The sequence below is a fragment of the Pygocentrus nattereri genome, chromosome 17 (genome assembly GCF_015220715.1).
Source record: "Pygocentrus nattereri isolate fPygNat1 chromosome 17, fPygNat1.pri, whole genome shotgun sequence".
In the NCBI taxonomy this organism is placed as follows: Eukaryota; Metazoa; Chordata; class Actinopteri; order Characiformes; family Serrasalmidae; genus Pygocentrus; species Pygocentrus nattereri.
The window spans coordinates 25,622,680-25,645,530 of NC_051227.1; the positions used below are offsets into that span (position 1 = coordinate 25,622,680).

General features: G+C 39.5%; 1 protein-coding gene across 3 annotated transcripts in view; it reads left to right on the forward strand.

The window, feature by feature from the left end:
* Positions 1-3,955: 3,955 nt before the first annotated feature.
* The window catches only part of myo1cb (myosin Ic, paralog b), a 49,774-nt gene continuing 30,878 nt past the window's right edge, over positions 3,956-22,851 (forward strand). The window contains exons 1-2 of one of the 3 annotated variants that reach the window (XM_017696858.2): positions 3,956-4,096; positions 4,220-4,404. In XM_017696858.2, the coding sequence (XP_017552347.1) occupies positions 4,312-4,404 (93 nt within the window). In that variant the 5' untranslated portion in view covers positions 3,956-4,096; positions 4,220-4,311. Of the gene's footprint in view, positions 4,097-4,219; positions 4,405-8,632; positions 9,054-22,851 lie in introns of those variants that run through there. The other 2 variants (XM_037546607.1, XM_017696860.2) reach the window with 2 other exon arrangements.

Consider the following 22,851-nt stretch of genomic DNA (forward strand, 5'->3'; position numbering starts at 1 on the left):
TACATAAACAAGTAAGTGAAAATAGTGCACCACCTTTACTAGCCTATTCGTTAATACGCCATTTGTACAATACGCATCGCATGTGGATCTGGTTTTGGACGCAGCCTTTGTGTACCCAAGAGACCCAGCAGGTGTCGCTGTTGGTAAAAAGTCGTAAGTAAAGCCATTTTATTATAATAGCAACATTGTTCCCGGTACAACTCTGAAAGAAATATAGGCTTTGTTCAATTACTTATTTATTTCTTGTAGCCTTAAACAATATACAACCTGTTGTTCTTTATAGTGGCACTGGTGCTTAAACACACATTTTTTCTTAGTTTGAAATTACTAGTGAAGTTCCATTTCATCTAATTGTGGTGTTTAATTAAATGATGTATCTGAGTGAAAGTACATTTGATGTGGTTGCATTCTGTAATTATGTAAAATAATTTCCACCCACACCCCATGGACCTAAGAATTATAGCTGCTAAGAAAAGTTTTCAAAGGTTTCCATCAGGAAAGACGTGGCACAGGCTACCGATCAAACACTCATCATCGCTCCCTGTAGAGGCTATTGCTTGTTCATTTTTCCAGTGGAAAACACACTGAAGCCAGCAAAGGAAGCTGAGTAGGACACTCAGTAATACTGTGAGAACAGAATGACAGTAAAATATTGTGCACTTCCCGTTTTGAGATAAAAATAGGCATTTGCTGCTTCAAAATTATTCACAGTCACTCACTTCTTATGGTCACCACTACACCATAATGTGAAGTAGCTGTGTATTGCCCTTCACCTGTCACCAGCTGACATACTTTACTTCTCTGTTTCCCTTCAGCTGGCGCCTCTCCCAAACAGGATGCCATTTCTCTGCATCCCTATGCCAGGCCACACACTGCTGCCTTACTATGGGATCATTACCAAAGGTTTTTAAATTGGTGTTTTATACTCTATTAGCACTCTAAGTTTTGATCTGGAGCAAAAAAGTCATTTAATTTATTTCGGTCCCTAAATGTTGTGTTTAGTGTGCTCTAGCAGGAGGCAATGTTAAGAGTTGTTCTGAGCTTTCAAGTTTTTTTTTTGATCTGGCAACTGTATACATAGTTGGAGTGGGCATGTGAGGGGGAAAGAGAAAGGGAGAGGACAGGAAGCACATTCCCTGGCCTTCTTCCTGCAAAGATGTCTCTGTTTGATGGGCAACTTGTCATACAAAGCAGATGCCATTTTTTTTAACTTCCCTATTTATGTTTCTTGGCAAGTACTAATAAAGGGCTCAATTAAGGGAAAGTCATATTTTGAAATAATGTATGATTCACTCCTCATATGGAAATTAAGCTCCAAAAGCAGCCTGTTTTGAAATCCCTGTTTTTGTGGTGTCACAAAAAACACAGCGTTTATGTAGCCTATTCAACCCACAGCAGTGAAGCCCTGCCCATTCATGATGTCATTCATGTCATAAGAAGTGTTTCATCCTAGATTGCTTTTTGAATGAGGCACAGTAATGAGCAGTCAATCAAAACAGTGTTAATTTACACATATGATTCTTAAACATACAGCAACAAAAACAAGCAAAAAGAGAGGCAGAAAAAATGGTCATGTAACATGAATTGTGACTCTTTTGGGTACATAACCCCCTCACAAGTGCCATTAGTAGAACATAAAGTGAAAAAGTGTTGATACATTGGCCTTGAAAGATCTTCTATTCTGCTAAACAGTGCACTTACACTTACATTAACACTATAAACTGATGCAGTGAATGAACTATTGCAATATGAGATTGAACGTTTGGTAAGTCAAAGCCCACCAAAAATGCTTATAAAATTTTTATTGAAAATGTATTCCTTTTGAATCCCATCATGATCCATGTCTCTGCCGAGGCTGCTTCAGCACTGCAGGGCGACAGACCTGCTGTTTCCTGTTGATGCCCAGCAATCGTGAATGTCTCAGCCATGTCACAGGTCATAGGATGTGTGTCTTTGTCATTTCCTCTTTTAACAGGGCTATATTTTAATGGCACACCCATTACTGACAAGAATAGGTACCACACAAACAAAGGCACACAAAATCACTATTACCATTTAATAATGTGATAGTGACATATTTTGATGCCTGTATTAATATTTGCATATTAATTCATGCAAAAATTCAAAATCTTAGCAAAGGAAACTCTCTCATGTCAAGGTGACAAATCCTACTTTTTCCTCTGATAAGATTACATGTCATACAAAGCACTGATAATAAGATTAATTTGTTAGTTCCAAGAACAATGGCCTTTATCAGTCTCACATATGCCTTATTTTAGGTCATCTATGGCACAAAACAAGCATGTTATTCATGTCCATGTTACTTTATAGCATCCGCTCACATTTACTTATGTCAAGAAATTTTAAGATTGTATTTGATGCTTTTTGAAAGTTTCTAGTGCTGAATTTAAGGGTTTACGTTGTGCAGAATTCTCAGCTGTGTAGACTTGTCAGAAGCTGTCTTATTAACATGCTCGTTATGGCGTATTTAGATGTGATCTGAAGTTAAAAGATGATGGCAAAATTCTGATTTTCTGTTGTTTGGCATCCAGACTTAGCTCAATGTTTAACTTTAGCCAGTTTAAGGAGCACCTGACCACTTCTTATTTCTCCCTTTAGGACAAAAATGACTGCAAAAATTCAAAGGGCACCCGCAAAGGAGTCCTCTATGACTTGAATGGCTAAAAAGAAAAGTTAAGAGTAAAACAGTAAAGTTCTAACCAGTTGTCTAAGACATTCCTTTTGTTTTTTTTCTAGAGCAATCTGGTTTTGGGCAATTGATGCTAGCAACTGCTACTGAATACTGAATAATTAACATTACCACTACTGAGTGCTGATTTGTTAGCATTACTGATACTGAATGCTGATTGTTTGTTGAGCTAATCAGCTCATTGGCTGACTGATATCTTGCTCTGTTAGTCTTATAACTTGTGTTAAAAAATATAACAGTGATGTTAATGTTGTGTGCTGTTCCGTGTTCAGTAAGTGTATTCTTCCATATAAAATGTATAATTTTTCTCAAATGATCTGTTTTAACCAATTCGTTTTCGGGAGCGCCCGCTGGTGTTTGGCCTGGAAGACATTACTGAGTGACAACTACTCTGATGATTCCCTGATATTTTTTTTACTAGTTTAGATACTTAGGGTGATTAAAAAAAATCTTATTAAGCTTGCTTACCATTTTGTTTACCTCATTGACAGATTTCGTTTGTTTGTCAGATTGTTTGCTTTGTTTTAATATAACCATTCATATCTCACTCAATATCTTTTTTATTCTTGGGAATTTCCTAATGTTGAACACACATACAATAGAAAACTGAATATTATCTCCATCATAAAGAAAAAATATGTGACAATGCAGCCTGTTCAGTATTACTGATCCTCAGAGGTAGCACTTTAGAGGTCCATTTGAATGGAAACAGTCAGTAAGTTAAATTTGATTGTCAGATGTTACAAAGAATTTGAGGCACACTGTCTAGGCTATCATCACATTATGTAATCTATATGATAATAATAGTAACAATATGTGATACATGTAAGTAATAGGACTAACTCTGTTAAGCAATCACTTGGGTGTAACTGCTGCTCAGGAACAAACAGCAATGTCTGGGTCACAGGGTTGACGGAGTCAGGTTGAGGGTCAGCTGAGATGTTTGTCCAAAGACATTTAATGCCTGGCTGTCAAACAAAGCTCATGGCCACCATATCCTGCTAGTTTCCATTGCCATCTTCCTCTCCTCTGCTCTTGATAACAGTATTTGCTAATGTCTAATGTTGAAGGAAGTGAACCTCTGAGGAAAGTAGTGAAAACAAGTAGTTTAGTTTTTTTTCTTTAAGAAGGCATGTGAGGACTTCATGAATGTTGTATATGAAGGGGAAGCAGAGTGGCTTCCTCCGTTGTTTACCCTTAGAATGTCGAGGACAGGATGCTGGGGTTTGGAGGAAATTCTGGCGGCAAACCCTCGCCGTCCAGAGCAGCACGGCAAAGAAGGAAGATCAATTATATTGGGGCTGGCTTTGGGAAGAGGCCCGGACATCCCTACATATCTCCCTCGCTGAACAGAGGAAGCTCGCATAAGCTCTCTGACTAAGGCAGGTAATACCACTGCACTCTTATCTCTCATTAGCCTTTGCTGCTAGTGGGAGATTTCACTCTGCTTACATTATATTTTACTGCTTTTTCTGGGCATAGCAAAGTGCTTTTTTCTACCATCTCCAGCATATACTGAGGAACATCAGTGGTGTACAAGCACCACAGCAGTGAGAAGCTGACCTTAAGGAGGACAGGAACACGAGGAGACACATTTCATCATGATGGAGCTGAAGATTCAACTGGTCCCAACAGGGGAGATCATACTGCCTCCAGGGAAAAATGGAGAAAGCTACTGTCACAGCTGCACCAAGGTAGGAGCAAGTCTAATGACTGCTTCTGGGATTTTAATGTTTTACTTTGTTAAAATTCCACAGTCTACAAATTTCTGGACCTATAGGGCCAGTTTTCCATATCTAGATTAAACCTAAGCCTAGACCCAAAAGGACTTCCAGTGATGATTCACCATTGGCACTGCTAGCTGAGAGTTTAAAGCCACTGCCTTTGGAATGCTGTTAGCGTTCATGCTCTACGGCTGTGAATCAGTTTAACATCTACTAAAATTTTCCATGCTGTGTGCTAGACCTTAATGGTGAAGGTACTTTCAAGACGCCTGGGATATCACTTAAATCTAATCTATGTTCTCCCAGCACCCTGTAAAGGAGAAGATTCATGATATCAACAATGAGCTCACAAATGTTTGACCAGGTGCAGATAGCAACAACAATAGAGAGATGATCATAATCAATGCACATTTCTTCTGCAATGAAAAAACCTCTGTGAAAGAGATTTTATTCTGACCTGTACACATTCCTTGAATTGTGATAAACCAGTAATGAAGCATTAAGAAGTCTATGTAGTGGATTTGTTCAGGTAATAATACAATCTGAGCAACACAAAGTTTAAACTAAGCCCAAAGCTCAGGTTACCTTTTTGCACTCAGTTTGACACATACTTTGGCAGAAATGCCACCAGAGTAGCTGGCAAAAGGTCTGAAGCACAGTTTTAGTTAGGCCCATTAGTTACAGGCAACTATGCTCCTCATGGAAGCTCTGTTTTCATTACTACCCACCAGAAGTTTTGCAGCTCTCTAAAAAAAAATCACAAATTCACATAACAGTTGGTTTGTTTGAAAGCAATGTCCAAATAAAGTGGAAATGGAAAACTGAATGCAGTCATTAGGCCATTAGGTGCTGTGTTCAAATGTAAAAAATAAAATAAAAAGGACAGATATATTGAATTTTATGGGTCATTTATTGTAATCTAATGGCAAATAACAGGGATTTGAGGGGGTGGCACATTCCTGAGCCATGCTCTTGCTCGGATTTATGAGAACCTCTTTGTAAACGTGTTTGGTAGATAAATGCCATGTGTTGTTTCAAACATATTACGGAAAAAATGAAATAAAGTAGCTTTTTTAAAGAACATCAGAGGGTCCAACATTCATAACCTGATTAGTTTACACCTGAAGTTAGTTGTCTAAGGAACACTGCTACCTAGTGGTAAGTGGCAATACAAAAAACAGATTTAATATGAATCCAGTATTGTAATGTGTTATATATACATTTGTATTGTGTTATACTGCACACATAATGCCAAAAATGTATTTTCAAAAGCAACCCTGCTCTCTTTTTATGTTTATTTATTTTTCACACTGGGGAAGGGGGCTATTAGGCACACAGGCTGTTAAACTCTAGAAGTTTGAATGAGCACATACACTGTTACACTTGCGGCATTGGTACATTAATTGAAACAAAATGTACACAATTTTCTCCTTACACTGTACACAGTTAAGCCATGTTTGGTGTCTGACCTTTGCTTCTTTATTTTGTGCTGGAGCTACAAGACTAAGACAATAAAAGTATTTGTCACCGAAAAAGACAATGTTGGGTAACATAGACTTCCTGACATACACATTACTGTTATAGCTACATTACCCTTCAACAGATTAGTGGTGCCAGTGCTCCATGGTCTGCCTTGGGTACCTTGGTGTTTCAGACCACGAGGAAAGAGGCAGCTGAAAGACAGTCCACTGCAGATGCAAAAATTATATGAATGATAGCTCTTAAATACATGGAGACTAAATTAATTAAAGACCCTTCCACCCATACCCTGTCACCATGTTTAAAATTATTAAAAGTCTTATAAATTGGCTGCACCAAAATCGTGCAGAAATATAACTTTGCAGGCAATTACAGATTATTGCTCATGAATTAAGAATAAATAATGATTTTGCTAATGTTTTTTCAGTGCTGATTAAGGAAAAGAGGAGGCATTTATTAGCAGAGGTGTAAAATTCAGGTCCAGAAAGTAAAAATCCTTACCAGGATTTTGTTCCCACGGCCTGGCTTCTCTAGTTAGATCAAAGCACCAGGGAGCTGTCCAGGCAGTTGGAAGAAAATCCTGGGAAGGATCTTTACTTTCTGGACCGGAATTTTACACCTCTGTTTATTAGTTATTTTTCAGTTTTTTTATTGTTATTTTTTATTATTATTGTCAGAGATGATTGTGCCTGGGAGCCTCATGAGACCATGATCAGTCCTTGAACTTCAGAGACCAAACTTGGCTTGGCTGATTGAAAATGCTTGGGTAGGGGGAGTTGTGTAAATTAGATTTTTTGGTGAACCATTCCTTTGCTGATTTGTAAAGATGGCAAAAGGCAGTCACGCAGTGAGACTGGTTCTGTTGTATTAGGTCAGATAAACATCCACTGGAATGTAACCGAGATAAGGAAACAACACAGAAACGTCTAAACAGCACACATTTCCTGACATTCTTCCTAGGTCACATCACTCTGTTAATGAGAGAGACAGTGTATGTGTGCATGTTGCCTGTGCGGTATGTGTCTGTGTATGTACATGACATGAGCCTTTAAGCCTTTCAGCTATTATTACATAAGGTACCAAGATAGAACAACATCCATAATGCCCATTTCCACCCTAACCGGTGACAGGAGATAGGTACACACCCCCAAAGTAGAGCTTACCAGTCCAACGCCACCTTGTCAACAGGATACAACCTTTCCTCCTGGCTCAGCTGTCCACCGCAAATATGTTTAATGCTGCTCTGCCTTTCACTGTTAGTCAGAGCAGAGCAATGAAGAATGTTTCAGGACATGATTGATCGCTCCACCTTATCGCAATGGTAACATGCTCCAATCCATTACATCATAGACAACCAAGCAGTTCAAGTCACTTTTGCAAGTCTTTTAAAGTCTTTTGATTTATAGAGAATTTTTTTAAGATGTAAATTTAATTAGATGACAAGCAGGGAGCACATCTTTCTTCTTCTTCTTCTTATTATTATTATTGTTATTATTATCATTGTTGCTGTTGTTTGCATTACTGTAAGACTTTGCCATGTATACAGTCCATTGTACATATAGGAAAACCTAACTGTGCCTAACTGATGAAATGGGTTATAAGAATGTATCAGCGCTGGTGTATAGAACGTCCACGACTATGGTTGGGTTTCTCAATGACAGGAGATTCTGAAGATTTACATTCAAAGGAAAATAATCCATGGCTAGGCTTATTCTTTGAAAATAGTCCTATGGGCTGTAAAACAAATGCTGTTATAAAGTAAGTAACTGCCACTTATGTACTTAAAGGGGCCATGCCTGAAATGACAAGACATTAATCATTTAATTTTATTAAAGTAAAAAAACATTATATTTTGAATTGTCACATTATTTTTGTACAGGAGTGTTGTAAGTGATAACACTTACTATCAAGTCAAATAACCTACTTTTCACTTTTATTATCTAAAGGGCCCATATTACTATATGTACGATTATATACAACTTACACATTATATGCAGTATTACATACATTATTGCACTTATCAGGGTAATTTATCTGTAGTTTTCACTTTACCTCATGTCAAGGGATTTCAGTACATTTCCCTAGACAGCCTACTGCACACATCACTGCTAGAGCCTTTGGCAAGTGCAGATGCAATTGCACAGATTCCGTCAGTAGAGGGTAATATAACTCTGTGCAAGCTCTCTGAGCTGACTTTCTGCTGTTACAGCTCACAGCCTCTTCCAACGCCTTTTCCCTTTTAGTGATCAGCTCTGTAGCTGTTCCAGAAGCCAAAGGCAAATCATTTCCGAGATTAAACAAACTTTTCCGATGTTGCTTACAGTACAGGCTTATGCTGTCAAACATCACTTTTTAGAGACGTCAGGGCACTTTCAACTTCATGCTTTCCAAATGCACGGTGAGAAAACACAGTTAGAGAATTCCTAATGCACTTAATACTGTTTAAAACGTAAGCAGTATTAAGTGAAATAAACTACACTCTAGTAACTGTAGTCTAGCTCCCTATCCGCTAGCTCCTTACTACTCGAGGTTTCCGTTCCACCTTAAATACGAGCGCCAAAACATCTGCACCGTTTAAGGTGGAACGGAGAATTCGAATGAGAAGTTGTCGAAAAAGAAGCAAAGTTCAGCCTCGAACTGTAGTAAGTGTGGTTTAACCCGCCAGAAGCAGATCACTCTCCCTGGTTGAGGTCTCTGCTCGGTTGGTTGAACTTCCTGTAGGTGTACTGCGGAGTGGTGGGTGGGGAGAGCGCTTCTCTCACATTTTGTCCACACGATTCAGAGCATGGCTCATTGTACAACCCTGCTCATTCATTTAAGAGCTATGGGCGGTTTCTGACTTCATTTTCTCTACCACGACGAGTGACTGGCTCACTTAGCTAAAGTTACGTCTATTCTCTGTCCGCCTCGTCTTGACAGTTAGGGCTGAAGAACGATAGCAGAGCAGCAACACGGTTCTTGAGTTCAGTATCGGTTTTATTTTTGAATTTGAGAGAAAAGTGTTCGGAGTGACTGAAGAGACGAGACGGCTGTGAGTAAAACCCGGGGATCTGACATTCACTTGAATGAATCCAGTGCTAGGATTGAGCCTAATTGCGGAGAACAGCACTGAGGACTGATTTGTGCACTGTAGGTTGAAGGTAAGCGTGAAAACCTTCTATGCCCGTGCTTTAAACTTCTTTCCACTCTCTAAATCATCTCATTGTTATTAGTTAAGGTTGTAGCCACAATATTCAAACTGTAAGAGTTAAGTCACCAAATGATTGATATAGATGTGTTTCATGAAGTTGTAAACTTGGAGGTGAATACATTATCCAGCTAAAGAAGCTAACGTTACAGCTAAGTTAGCCACAGTTGTTGTCGCTGTCACTTTTACACATTCAGGGGCAATTTTTCCAGATTCAAACATGACTTTAGCCAGATTAGTTTAGTTTGAGGTAACGTTCATCCCTTATTCAGCTGACCACCTACGTTAGGCTTTAATTAGCCATGAGCTGTACTTTCAGTTTGTCGTTGGCTTTCGGCTTTTGGGGCAGTTATCTGTTCATTGAACGTAAACATTGTCTCAGTAGCTTTCCATTGTTGTCCCAAACTTTGACACATTCTGTCTGTCAGATTAAGCCCCCCTCTTGTAGTTTAACTGAACCATGGAAATATTTTAGTTACTTTGTGAATATATAGGTCAACATAGTCCAAAGAACACGCGGCATAATTTGGATTTGCATAATCCAATGTCACAGTGGACACTAGCATTACCCTAGTTCATGTCTCAGGCACAGGCCTACATTCACTCCTCTTCTCTGTCAGTGATAACGTGACACCAGACCATACAAATGTGTACCATGGAAAACAGTAGGGCAGTGGGATGGAGAGCAGCTGTCAGACAGAACTCCCTCTGACCCATGTTGTAAGAGACATTCCAGAGATTATCAACCTTCTGCAATACTCACACAAGCCCACCATACGGTGAATTTTTGGGTTTGATGGGTGGTTCTAGCACATTACTGTGACCCTTGAAATAGGATGTGGCTTGTCAACATAGTATGTCAGGCTGCAGAGGGTTAGTGACAACTTAAGGTTGTTTGTAGGTTATGTCCTTGAATGTCCTCACTCACTTCCTTTGAATGTTTGCTAAATCACTGTCACATTTGTTACAGAACCAAGTGAAATGTGCTGAAGGAAAGGAGATATTTTGGAGGGCTGTGTAATACATTGACTGCGTACTGCATGACTTGTTTTGTAATTCTTGCAGTGAATGAGACAGGTTTGTCAACCTTGTTCTGATAGAAAAGGCTGCTTTGCGACTATTACAGTCACATATAGCACACGTAGGTTTGGATTTGCTTTTATGTACTCCCAGCCTCTCTCCATAATCAATGGGCCCATCAATAAAAAAGCAGTGCTGTCATTTAGTATTTGCACTGGGGCTGAAAACCTGATTTATGTAAATAGATTTTTCCAAAACAGAGCTTCGCCAGGCCTGTAAACTGCAGCAGATAACTGTGTCTTCACATTCTGTGGGCTGGACCTTTGGAAGGAGACTCCCAGGACATTTTTGGAGAGAAGTGGGACTCTGGTTTGGTTAAAAGCAGAGCAGCTTTGGGCATAAGCTTTTTTCCAGCTGTCCCAAGATCCTTCCAAGCCCCAGCCCTGTCAGCAGAATGCTGTGTGTACTCTAGCAGTGAGGTTTTGCACTCAGGGCCAGACAAAAGAGCTAACACCCTATCAGCTGCTTGCGTGTTTAGTCTATGGTGTTATCATCCAATTACTGAACGTTCATCAGATGTTTACAGACATTTCTATTGTGATTTGAGATTTCCAGGCTTACCAGAGACTGATGATAAGACTCATTCAGTGGGAGGCCCTGAGACACGGGCATCTGAGGAAATCTCATCCTCTCTGCACTTTTGTCACGCAGCCAGCTGTCAACGTGTCCCAGGCTCTGGAGAGATCTCAGAGGGGATACACCTGCTTCTAAAGCATATAGAGCAGGAAGCACCCAGAGCTGACCAAACCAAAGTGCCAAAACCCCCCTCACCCTTTCAGTTAAGCTCTGCAAAGATTTACCAGAATTCCTCTCTCAGGAGAGCGTTAATGGTAATAGCTAAAAAGTACTGTCATCCAGCAGCACCGGAAGGTTCCTAATGATGTGGTCTTTTTAATACTAGGCCTTGTACCTTGTTATTGTTGCTTTGGTGTTTTTGTATACAGAAAAACAGAATCATAAGAATCCATGGAATCAGTGGATCATAAACACACCAGACTTGTTTCCTGTGTACATGCAAGCAAATTTACAACGGCATGTTTATGCTCAGCTGTATGTGGGAGAATGAGAGGTGCAACACGAAAAAGAAGCTCTTGAGGACATGTTTGTAAGGGGAATGAGTAAATGCCTTGCATGCATGGCGGTGCGTCATTAGGACATTGTTGGGTCTGCAGCTTGTCTCGATTTAGCTGTGGCTTTTCCACATGAAATTTCCCTGTGCTGAAGGGCCCCGCCCTAGCACTCCAGTCAGTTCCATATTAGGAAAGACTAGGCCTATATGCACAGCAGATTTGCTTGCCATAGTGCTGCAAACTCATTGGTTTCTCTTAGCTCTGTTAGCCTCTGTTAGCATCTGTTATCCAATAAAATGCACTTTTTTCTATAAAATGTCAATGTTGACAAATTTCATATTTTAAAACTGGTCTTTCTTATGGTAAAAACAGAGCATGATGGATACACCAATGTTCAACTTTTGCCACAATGTTTTTATTATTGTGTTATTTAATAGAGTCTTTTTTGAAGGCTTTGTTGTTTACCTTTTTGATTAAATATTTTAGAATCTTTCATAGGCTATTCATTATTTATTATTGCTCTGATAAGTGCACTTGTAGTGTTTGGCCTTCTTTATAAAGGCAAATATTATTATCAATTAATTGTCAAATTAATCAGTAGATTACTTTGTTCCTGATGTACTTGATAGTAACAGCCCTATTAGAATTGTTGAATTTTCTAAATAGGATGTTGAGTCTAGTGATCAGCCTTTTGTCTACCTCTTGATGGTCATGGCTGCACAAAGTTAGGTCAGTCTGCCATTCAAATGTGTCCATTCAAATGTGTCTATTATGCTGACTGAGTAGTTCTGTGTACTTACTATCCTGGCATACACATACACATGCTGTGCAGATTAACCTGATGGCGTGAGATGTTTAATCCTCCTGTAACCCTTTCTCTGTGGCTCACAAATTGTAAAGATAATAGGCAAGGACATTCAGAAGGGTGTGGTGTAGGAGGCATATAAAGGATTCAGAGAAGGAACTGCTTGACAGATGTTTTACTGTTCGATATGTCATACTGAAAACTGCAACAGAGTCATGACTTCCTTTTCCGCTGTAGTTTTTTTTTTGGTTTTTAATATTTGCCTGAAAAAGACTTGAGTCTGTTCTGTTTGTTTAAACGACATCTAGAATCTACCGTTTCTGCAAATGGTTTAACCTTCATCAGAATATTATCTGACAAGGTATCTAGTGTTGTAGTACACTGGCTCATCAGTGAGTAGATACAACCATTAATCTGGAGTCATAGTGTTCCAGCTCATTCGCTCCACAGCAATGAAGAAGTTATGTCCATTATATGGCCAAAAGTTTGTGGATGCATACTTATCCAATTTTTCTTACAAAATCAAGTGGATCAAAACATTTGACCTTTATTCCACTAACAGCCTCTATTATCCTGGGAAAGCTTTGCACTAGATGTTGGGATATTGCTGTGAGAATTTGATTGCTTTCAGTCTTAAGAGTATTAGTAAGGTCAGGTACTGATTTTGGATGGTCAGTTCTGGATCACTCCAACTCATCTCCAACGTATTGTATGGAGCTCCATCACTCCAGAAAATGCAGTTCCACTGCTTCACAGCGCAATGCTGGGGGGTTTTATACTCCTCCAGCTCAAGCTTGACCTTAGTCCTTTTAATTCTGTGTGCATTTGAACTCCCCTGAATTCACAAACTTTTGGACATATAGTGTATGTCTGTTATTGTTGATGCTGCTCCTACCATTTATTTCTGTCTCAGCTCTGGTGACCTCTCTGACCCATGAGTGTGTGAGTCACTGTGCAATGACGTAATGCTAATTGGTAGATTCTGGCCTCTATTCACTGTTAGCCACATTGTCTTGTTTGGTCATGTAATTCCTTTAAGTATATTGTGGTCATCATACATTCTTGTATTTCCGTATGGGCCTATATGCACGTTCCCTTGTCAGGCATATACAAAAATACTGCAACAGTGTTAAATCCCATGTAATATTAGTCTTAATCTAATGAATGTTTGTTTGCAGGGAGAGGTTTATTTGCTAATTTACAGACTAGTCTCTCACACATACACACACACAGGGCTAACTTTGTGGTAAACGTTAACCAGGTTTACTGTACCACATAGATAAGCTGTGAAATCCCTGCAAGGTGTGGCCTTGTTCATAGACCACAGTGAAGGTAAGCACACATTTATAGAGCATTTGAATTCTGATAGTGTTGAGGTTATGCACCAGGGAAAGATTATCTAAATAACGTTATATACCCACTGAATGGTGTTTTCTCAATATCACATCCTGGAGATAATACTTAGTAAGTACTTAGTAAGTATCTTAAGTATGTTGCAGCAAAATAATTTGATGTAACCATAGTTGATGTTTCAAAACCAGTCCATTTAACAGCCCATTGTAATTCGTCATTGTCGTCCTGTCAAAACTGTGAAACGTTTTAATATGACTTCTGATGCAGCCTTCAGCAGTTTATTTCTATTCTTGCTAAAGTGATTACAGATTGCAGTAACAACACTCCTAATCTATTTAAAACAATAAAACTTTGTGCTTTTCCTGGTTTTCAGAAAGAAAAGGAATCATTGCAGTCTTCCAAGGGATCATAGTATCCAAAACGAGTGGCTGAAGTTTTCAGTCCAAATTTAGCTGTTTGTTCAATGCATTTCAGCCTGAACTGCAGTTTAAATGAGACACAATACAAAACAGCAAGTTTAATTCTACAGTTATGCAAAGAGTTATTGCAAAAAAGGAATTATTGTGTTTAGTATACGCACAAGTAAAGAAAATGGTTCTATATAGAGCCATGAACACTCAAAGAACCCTTTTGCATGGTTTGTTACCAAAATGTTACCAAAAAAATGTTTGTTTATTTATTTATTTTTTTAATTTATGACATCTCAGCTAAAGTTGCTCAACCTAAACTGCGCAACACACATATATCATGTATATATGTGTGTGTGTGTGTATGTGTGTGTGTGTGTGTGTGCGTATATATATATATATATATATATATATATATATATATATATATATATATATATATATATATATATATATATATATTAGTTATAGCTGTACAGCTGTACAGTACCACAGGTAAACATTATTACACCTGGTTTACTTAATCTGATCTAAAATAAAGAGAGAAAAAAAAGTTAGGAATGCTAACCCAACCTGGCGAGTTCAAGAGATATTGCCGCCCTGATAACGGGAGTATGAGCAGAACTGTGTTCTGGCATGTTTCTAAGCAGTCACCATCAGCATACTTATTGCAGCTCATTATTGTGTGTTGAATTAAACAACCACATTCCTAAAGCAAAATAGCCTTTAAAATGACATCCATTTACTAAAACAGATGATTTATTATGTGAATACTGAAGTAGTGCAGGATGCAGCTAGCAAAGTGACAAACCCAGAAAAGAATAAAGGATACAGTTTTCCTTCATAACCCATGTTTAACTTTGTCATTCATCCTAGTAAATCCCTTTTGGAGTTGTGAAATGTGCCAAGAATAACTGACTTGAGCAGCAGTTTATTGTAGTTATTAGATACCATTTATCTGGACTAGTTATGAGATGGACCACGCTCTGTTAGCCTTCCTATCACTGACCAAAAGGACCGGTGGCATCTCCTAATCGCAGCTGCAATGTGTGGAATGACAGAAATGATGACTGGCATAATTGCATAAGCACTGTCTGTCTGGTCAGCAACTGGGAATAATACCAAATGGCCTGCTACTGTGTGGAACACTAGCATGTCACTGCCCACGAAGCTGCATTTGCTAACCTCTCCCCATGACTTAGTGTTTTGGCTGTGTGGGCTAAACAAATGATGATGTGATGTTAAGGCATGCAAGAGATGTTGTAATACAACTGGTGTCTCGGCCATTAATTGACCCCATTGTGTAAGAAGCTGCACTGTTTTCACATTTCTCCAAACTTTCCACTAGGATAGCAGAGTTTCACTCTGAGATTAAAGATTTCCCACCCTTTGCAATAGTAATCACTACTTTTGTAACCGAACAGTTCTGCTTCTGCTAATGCCATGAATATTCTGTCTGAGAGAGTGGTTTTAATGTGTGAATTATCTGTGCATTATATACACCATATATTGTCATGTACCCTTGAGTCTAAAGGCCCAGTAAGCCTTGGCCTTTATATTTCACGACACTTATAATTACTCTCTGTGGATATCTTTGTCCTCTCACTATCAGCCATTTAGCAATCACTTGAACTATGAACCACTGTCTTTTGAATGGACAATGAGGTTGTAACACTGTTCAAAATAATTTATTATGTAATTTGTCTGATTTTTGTTTGAGTTTGAAACAGTCTGAGGGAGAATGAAGGGAAATGGGGGATTTTGGCTTTAGTTTTATAACAATGTCCTGTGTTTGGACAAACAGCCGAATTGTGGCTGTTTATAAATCTATTAAAGCGTGGCAAGCAAAGCAAACAGGAAATCTCTTGCGCAATTAATTTCCAGTAGATGTCATGGCAAAGGTATTGAAGACTGGGTGTATAATTCACAATTTAGAGGCTGATTTCTGAATACAGTTTGTAGATCGAGTGCATAATATTGGATAGAGGGAGGAGGGAGTCCTAGTCTTGTTCCATTCTCTATTGGACAGGGACAGGATAGGTCTTGTGGGAACCCCCTGCCCTGTTCTGAGCAGCATGACCTGCCCTTATAAGGCCCTGTGGGTATTCTAAGCACTAGGAGGAGGAGTTTTAGGCCACTGCTCTGCTGGACCAGCTGCCCTCTAAATGCCAGAACTGTGCCCTCCAGCTGGCCTGGGACTGTTACAGCCAGCAGCTCTGGGCCATGCGCTGCCATGCACTTGGAACAGAGCAGGTTGTGGGGCATGGGGCCTTAAGGATCAGTGGGATGCTTGGAGTTCCTCTTTGACGTGTCCTGTCTCGTCTTTGTTTACTGCACTGCTGTCTCTTTTCCATTCAGCTGGGTTGGTGCTAGAGAAGGTGCTATGGGAGGAAGAAACATGTCAGTGACCCTCCTTCATTCTCCCTCAGCTCTAGCATGATGGTTTGGCTAGGGTTGGGTAATATTGTTCAAAACTGTTGAAATTTCCTTGTAGATGCTATTATCAATGATATGATGAAGAACAACTCAAAAATAGTTGCCTGATTTAGCTCTTTTTAAAATCTGCATTTTAGAATGAATGGTTCCTGCAGCATGTTGAGTGTTTCTTTGTGATGAATCTTTAGAGTACATGCATTTTTGCCATTGAAATCTCTCATGTTTGCTTTTTGCGTTAGCTCAGATAATGGTTTGCTGTATATAGACAGACAGACACTTTATTGATCTCGATGGAAATGTAACAACTCATTGACAGCTTCTTTTCAACCATTAAACACAGTCAAGCGTGAGGTTGCTGATCACAGTGCAAAAATATCATTGGTCAGGACTGTTGACATTATGATTATTTTATCACCTAGTTGCCTAAACCTGTGTGTGGCTGCCAGCCTGTATTGCTACCTGACCCATTAATTGCCTTGAATTTGCCCTGTGTCTGCTGTTCTTCTCAACCCCCTTCCCCTCCAGTGGTAGCTGGAGAAGTATAATTGTCCCCACTGTGCCTGTTTGTCTGTAGGCCAGGGTGCTTCCTCCACCTTGATTTCAGCTCTGCTAATGGAGAGGAACAGTGTGCAGGCCAGGATAATCTCTTTATGGAACACTCAAGGAAATGCCAGTTTGAACCAAAGTGCTGGTTAAGCGGAAAAAAAGCTCATTTGCTCTCTTTTAGAGGTGTGCATCCCTATGTGTATCAGTGAGGAGCAACATATTTTTAGGCTAAAAAGTGAAAGTTGTTAATGTAGCTTAGATGGGAGCCCAACTTTAATGGCCTAAATTAGAGAAACCTCTTCTTGCTCAAGTAAATATAAAAAACCAAGCAGAATACTTTGAACCTTATGGAAAAACATCACTCCTGCTCTATATGGGCAAGCAGACTTCACACTCTCATGAGCATGCTATGTGTGAGTCATAAAACCCTGAGATAGCCTGAGAGGACGTTGAGAAACTATGACTTAAAGCTCATGTAAATGCATCCACTCATACATTGAGAAATCATGACTTAAGACTCATCTTGATACTTTCATCATCACCCTCAAAAGTCACTTCCTGACACACATATGTTGCTATAGTTACATTGTTTGGTTGTGCCACAATACCGTAAGACTTATGCCTGCTCTTTACCACAGAGTGGCGTAAGGGCTAGGAGAGAGACTAATGGGTTTCCCCTCTCTTCTTATCTGTTATTCGCTTTCTGTCGTCTTCTCTCATTCTCTCCTTTCTTGATGGGCTGTTTTCCGCCCATATGGCTTACATTCTTGTGCTCTGACATCACAGCTAGCAAACTGCACACTCTTGAGTTTTCTTGTCTTCCCTTTCTCCCTCATACGCTTCTGTTTTTTATGCCTAAATAAGTAGGCCTCCCTTTAGCCCACTTCAAATTCAGTTCCATAAACTGTCTGGCTGTTCTTTTTGGTTTCTCTCTCTTCTCTTCCTATTCAGATCTTTGCCATATGTACACAGAAACAGGTAACACTGTGACTGAGATAATGATTTTCCATTTTATCAAGTCCTCTTACAGTATAGGTGGGAGAAGGGAGCAATTTCCTTTTTTTCCTCCTCTAAACATGTCAGTGCCATTCCTGGGCTGAGAATAGATCAACATCTAAATATATCCAGCTGTCAGCTTCCTGTAGCCAGAAACTGATCACTAATGATGGATTAGAGGGTGACGAACTCAAACCATGCAGCAGCAGAGGAGCTGTTGTCTCTGACTGTACGTCTAAAAGGTGGACTGACAAATGTTGTGATATTAGCTTAAATCAATAAAATTTATTTGCCAAGCCGTTCCTTCCATGATGTATGTGGCCTTCTACTGTCTAATACGCTTTCACCAAGCTCCCACCGCCATCGCCCAGGGCTGTGACACATCAATAAACAAAGAGAGACTCTTTCTGCTGCAGTTTGCTCTGACACCAAATTCTCAGAGTTTTTTGTGACATTGTGTGTGTGTGAGAGTGAGAGAGAGAGAGAGAGAGAGAGAGAGAGTCTGTGAGTGAGAGTGAGTGTGTATGTCAGTGAGGGAGGGAGGACTTGGGCAGCAGTAGAACGGTCAGCTGTGCGTCACTGTGGGAGAGAGCAGTTTATTATTGTTCTGCTGTCTGATAAACAATATTTTCAGTATTTGCAGTGGACTAGGCAGAGGTGAGCTTCATGGTACAGTTAAGCCCAGTCATATCCACAGAACCATGAAGATCGTTAACAGATTCAGAGACTAACTGACTATCTGACTCCTCATGAATCCAGTGGAGCTTTAATGTCTACTTTAAGCAGTATATAGCTGTTTGATCTGACACCCTTACTGTGAGGCCGTCGGCTGTACAACAGCTTCTACAAATAGACTCGACTTAGTGTTGGAGTATAAATAGCCCTGTTGCACAGAGAGGGAGGAGGAAAAAGGGGAAAGGGGCGGGAGGAAGATTGAGAAAGAGAGAAGGAGGGAAGTAGATATGTAATCTACAAAGAGCAAATATTTTTATGCAGCTCCAGGCACACACACCATTTGAATTAAAATGTCTCGTGGCCTCAACATGGTGCATTAAGCACATGAGTTTCCAACACACAAGGCTGTTGTAGGGTTAAAAACAAGTGTTATGTGGCAAACTTAAATTAATGTGTGCAAGGCTAAGGAATTATTTGAGTGTTGGTGATTGGATGGTTGCAGACGGCTGGCTGGAGGCTCGGGGAGTAGGAAATGGAGCAACAAATGAGTGGCTGCCTCTCTGTTCAGCATTAGTGGATGAGGTGGAGGAACAGGAGAGGAGACTGCTGACATGTGCTTAGCGGCATGCAGAGTTGGACAAGAATTTGAGCTAATTGCGTAGAGGATAGGGCTGCACAATATTTGGAAAATATCACATTACATTAGGTTTATGATAAATATGGAAATATTAAGAAAAAAAGGTGTCAAAGTTATTCCCAAATGGGGCTTATTTGAACTTAAATAGCAACATAATATTCTGGCAAGCTATATTTGCACAAAGCATAACAGGCATAATAAAATGATGTTCCACACTTTGCATGCAATTTCCACTAGAGAGGTCTCTAAATTCCCAAAACTTGCAAAGCGTAGCTTTAATTTGTGTAAACTTGCACAAAAACTCAACTGGAACATCTAAGAATGATTGAACAGATATGGCAGTACTCTAACATATAAGAACAATATTACATTATTGTAGTACTACACTCTTTGAAGGCCTTAGTTTATGTTGGGATAACAGAAACAGAGAATGAGGAGGTTGCAGGCAGTTGGATGTGTTTTTTGGGGATGCAGGGGGATGCAGGGTGAAGGAGCTCAGTCACAGAGGAAGTGAGGCAACAGGGGCCAAGGAGAGGAGAACAAGAGTTTTAAGTAGAGTGAGAAGGAGAGAGGCATGCAAGGGGGGTAAGAAAATGAAGTTTCCATTTGTGATTTCCCACGGATGTAACATCATGTGACTGTTCTCAGGAGAGGGACATCTGCATAGCACAACAAATAAAAGGATAAGTGTTTACTCTGCTTATGGCAACATGGAGCTGAGGTCTTGGTTACAGTCAGTGCTTGCGCTCTCTTTAGGACACTTCAGAGCCTGGGGACTATCTGACACATGTAACTGGCGCTAAGCCTCTTAAATGTGTCCTTATTAAACAGCAGGAGGCAGAGAAAGAGAGAGAGAGTTGAGGCTGAGACACCCTTTTATCTGTTTACTTATCCTATCTGTAGGCCTTGACAATATGCTTGTTTTGGCTCTGTTCTGTAGCTGTGTACAGAAAGGTGGCTTTGTATCTGGCCATCAAAGGCCAGGAGTGGCTCAGAAAAGAGACATAATCAAAGTGAGCAAAGGCAGAATAATAAAACGAGAGGCACCAGTAAGAGGCGGCCTTTTAGATAACGTTTATTTGTTCACTTTGTTACATTGACGACAGTAATGATGGCTATGTAATTATAGGTATAAAACACGTCAAACCCATACCCAGAGTATTCATATGCAATGTATTGAATGGTAGAATGTTGTAGAAGCACTTGATATAACAGTATGCTACTGTTCTCATGATTAATTTAGTGACAAACCTCAATTGCAGGTAATTGTCAGTATTTCTAGAAAGCTGGTCTAAAACATCATAATACTTCAAGATATTATAGTCTTGCCACATTTTTAAAAAATACGGTTGAGGAATGTGAATAAAATGATTTACATTTCACATACTGTAGTGCTCTACATCCAGTTAAACAAGGCTAATTATGCTTTATTAGTTATTAATTATGCTAATTAGTCTGTCCTCTTTAAGTACAGATATCCACAATATGCTGAGAAGAGTACTGTGACACATTGTGATGTAATTGATCTCAATAACGATAAATATTGTCATATTGCCCGACTTTATTTGCAATTAATAAAGTTACACTTAAAGTAGCTGTTGTTTATAATGCTTTTATCTCCTGTTCCTAATCACATTGAATAGTCATTGTACTTATGGTTTTAGGCTTTCAGCCTTTTTGTGTCCCTCACAATTAGTAACCAAAAGGAAATATCATGTTATATATTGCATCATGATATACATTGTGTGGATTGAGGCTGTCTTCAGTTGTTGCAGTGTTACACTTTTGCCATTTTGACCGCCATAACTCCATAACTGAAAGTGTGTGTAGCTTCTGTACTGCAGTAAGGGGCTCAGGTCTGTCTGCTTTTTCTGCAAGCTGGCTCTGTGGTGCTCATGTTCCCAGAGAGAGAGAGAGAGAGAGAGAGAAACTCGCACCGTCTGGAAAACATTACTCAGATTCTTGCAGGCGGGGGCTGGTTATGCTGCCTGGAGTGAGAGAAGGAGAGAAGGGAGGATTTATTAGAACTCAGAGTTAAAACAGCTGAGCCTCAGACAATGCTCTGATGTTTACAGTGTTGTTCTACATCTTCACCAAGGCTAGAAACTATAGTACAGGCACAGTTATTTTGTGAGCCAGTAGTTTAGTAACACCAGGTAGGCAGCAGCAATCTGGATGGTTCTCTCCAGTAGAGGGCATTCTTTTGCTGCAGAGGGCAGTGGAGGTGACCTTGGCCAGGGCTTTACCTAGCGTGTGTGTGTGTGCGCGTGTGTGAATAAAACAGGTGGTTTGTCCAATTCTGAGGCTAGTAGAGGGAAAAGAAAGAGTGCATCTTTCACAAACACTCATTCTTTTTCTAAGTGGTATACACAGATGCAAATTAATAATGGGTGATTTTAATGAGCAGTAACATAAGTTCATACAGTTTTCATACAGTTATTCATTCTCTCTCTCTCTCTCTCTCTCTCTCTCTTTCTCTTTCTTTCTCTCGCTCTCTATCGCTCTCTCACGCTCTCTCTCTTTTTTCCTTATCTAGCATGTTAGTTCCGTTAAGCTTTATCAATGATTTACAAATGAGGAATTTTGTAAACCTCTGACCCCTTTAAATGCAATTTCTTAGCTATTTTCATGTAGAAAGAGTTTGTATCTGCAGCATGTCTCATTTACCTCTCTATCTTTTTTGGCGTGGAGACTATCAATCAAACTGATCTAGTCTTTATGGGTATAGCTATGAATCAAACAGACCTGTCTTTGTTGATGCATGCCATAAAGTACAGCCAACTTTGCTCCTAGAATTTAGTTCCAGCCCTAATCTAGCACATCTGTCTCTTATATTGCTGCTCCTGAAAAGCTCTGTTCAGTGAGTCAGTTTGGACTTAAATTCTCATGGTCTGTGTGAATACTGTCGACCTGCAGGATCAGGACTGGTCACTGTTTAAGGATTTCATAGAAATCGTTTTAGATGGAACAAACTTTTGTGTTCTCGCTTTTTGACTCAAGTGTTTTTTGTTCTTAATCTGTGCTAGATACTTCAGTTTAGGGAATGATTAAATATTAAAATTAGATTTTAATATGTCATGTTTTGGTACAATTCTGAATTATTTTCTTTGCTTGTATTGTCTATAAAAAAATAATGTACCTAGTGTTTTTGGATTTTTACATTGGAATATAGCACACACACACTTTAGTGAATATTTTTATATTAAACATTATATTTAGAACATTATAAATGTTCTAAAATCTATGCAGTTGAATTACCACTTTCAGATACATCACAATGCATTTTTACACCCCTAGTAATTAATCTAATTGTAATCACAGAGTACTGTGAAATGCACTTGGCAGTATTTCTAAATGATGCTTTATGATGACCCTGCTTCCTCACTCTTTACTAAAATTGCCTTAAATCTGCTTTCTTTTGCAAAGCCTGTGCTGAGAGAAGCAAAGGAAAGTGGTGCCTAAGAAAGGAAGTGGTGGGAGGGTTACTTGGCATAATCTCTAGATAGTGGATACATTTAAATACATTTTAATACTTAATGCCAGCTAGGGTTTTTTCTAGAAGATCTTACCCAAAATCCCTCCCTTTTTTTCACTTGGCCCAGAATGTTTTCTCTTGTTCCCCCTCACCCTAGGCGGTCAGGTCCAGATGTGAGCCCCATGCCTTGGCGTATTAAATGCAGATCTGGCTAGTTTTAAGCTCAGGACCGGCCTGTGGCTGCCACAGAGAGTGGGCAGATGTACCTTTC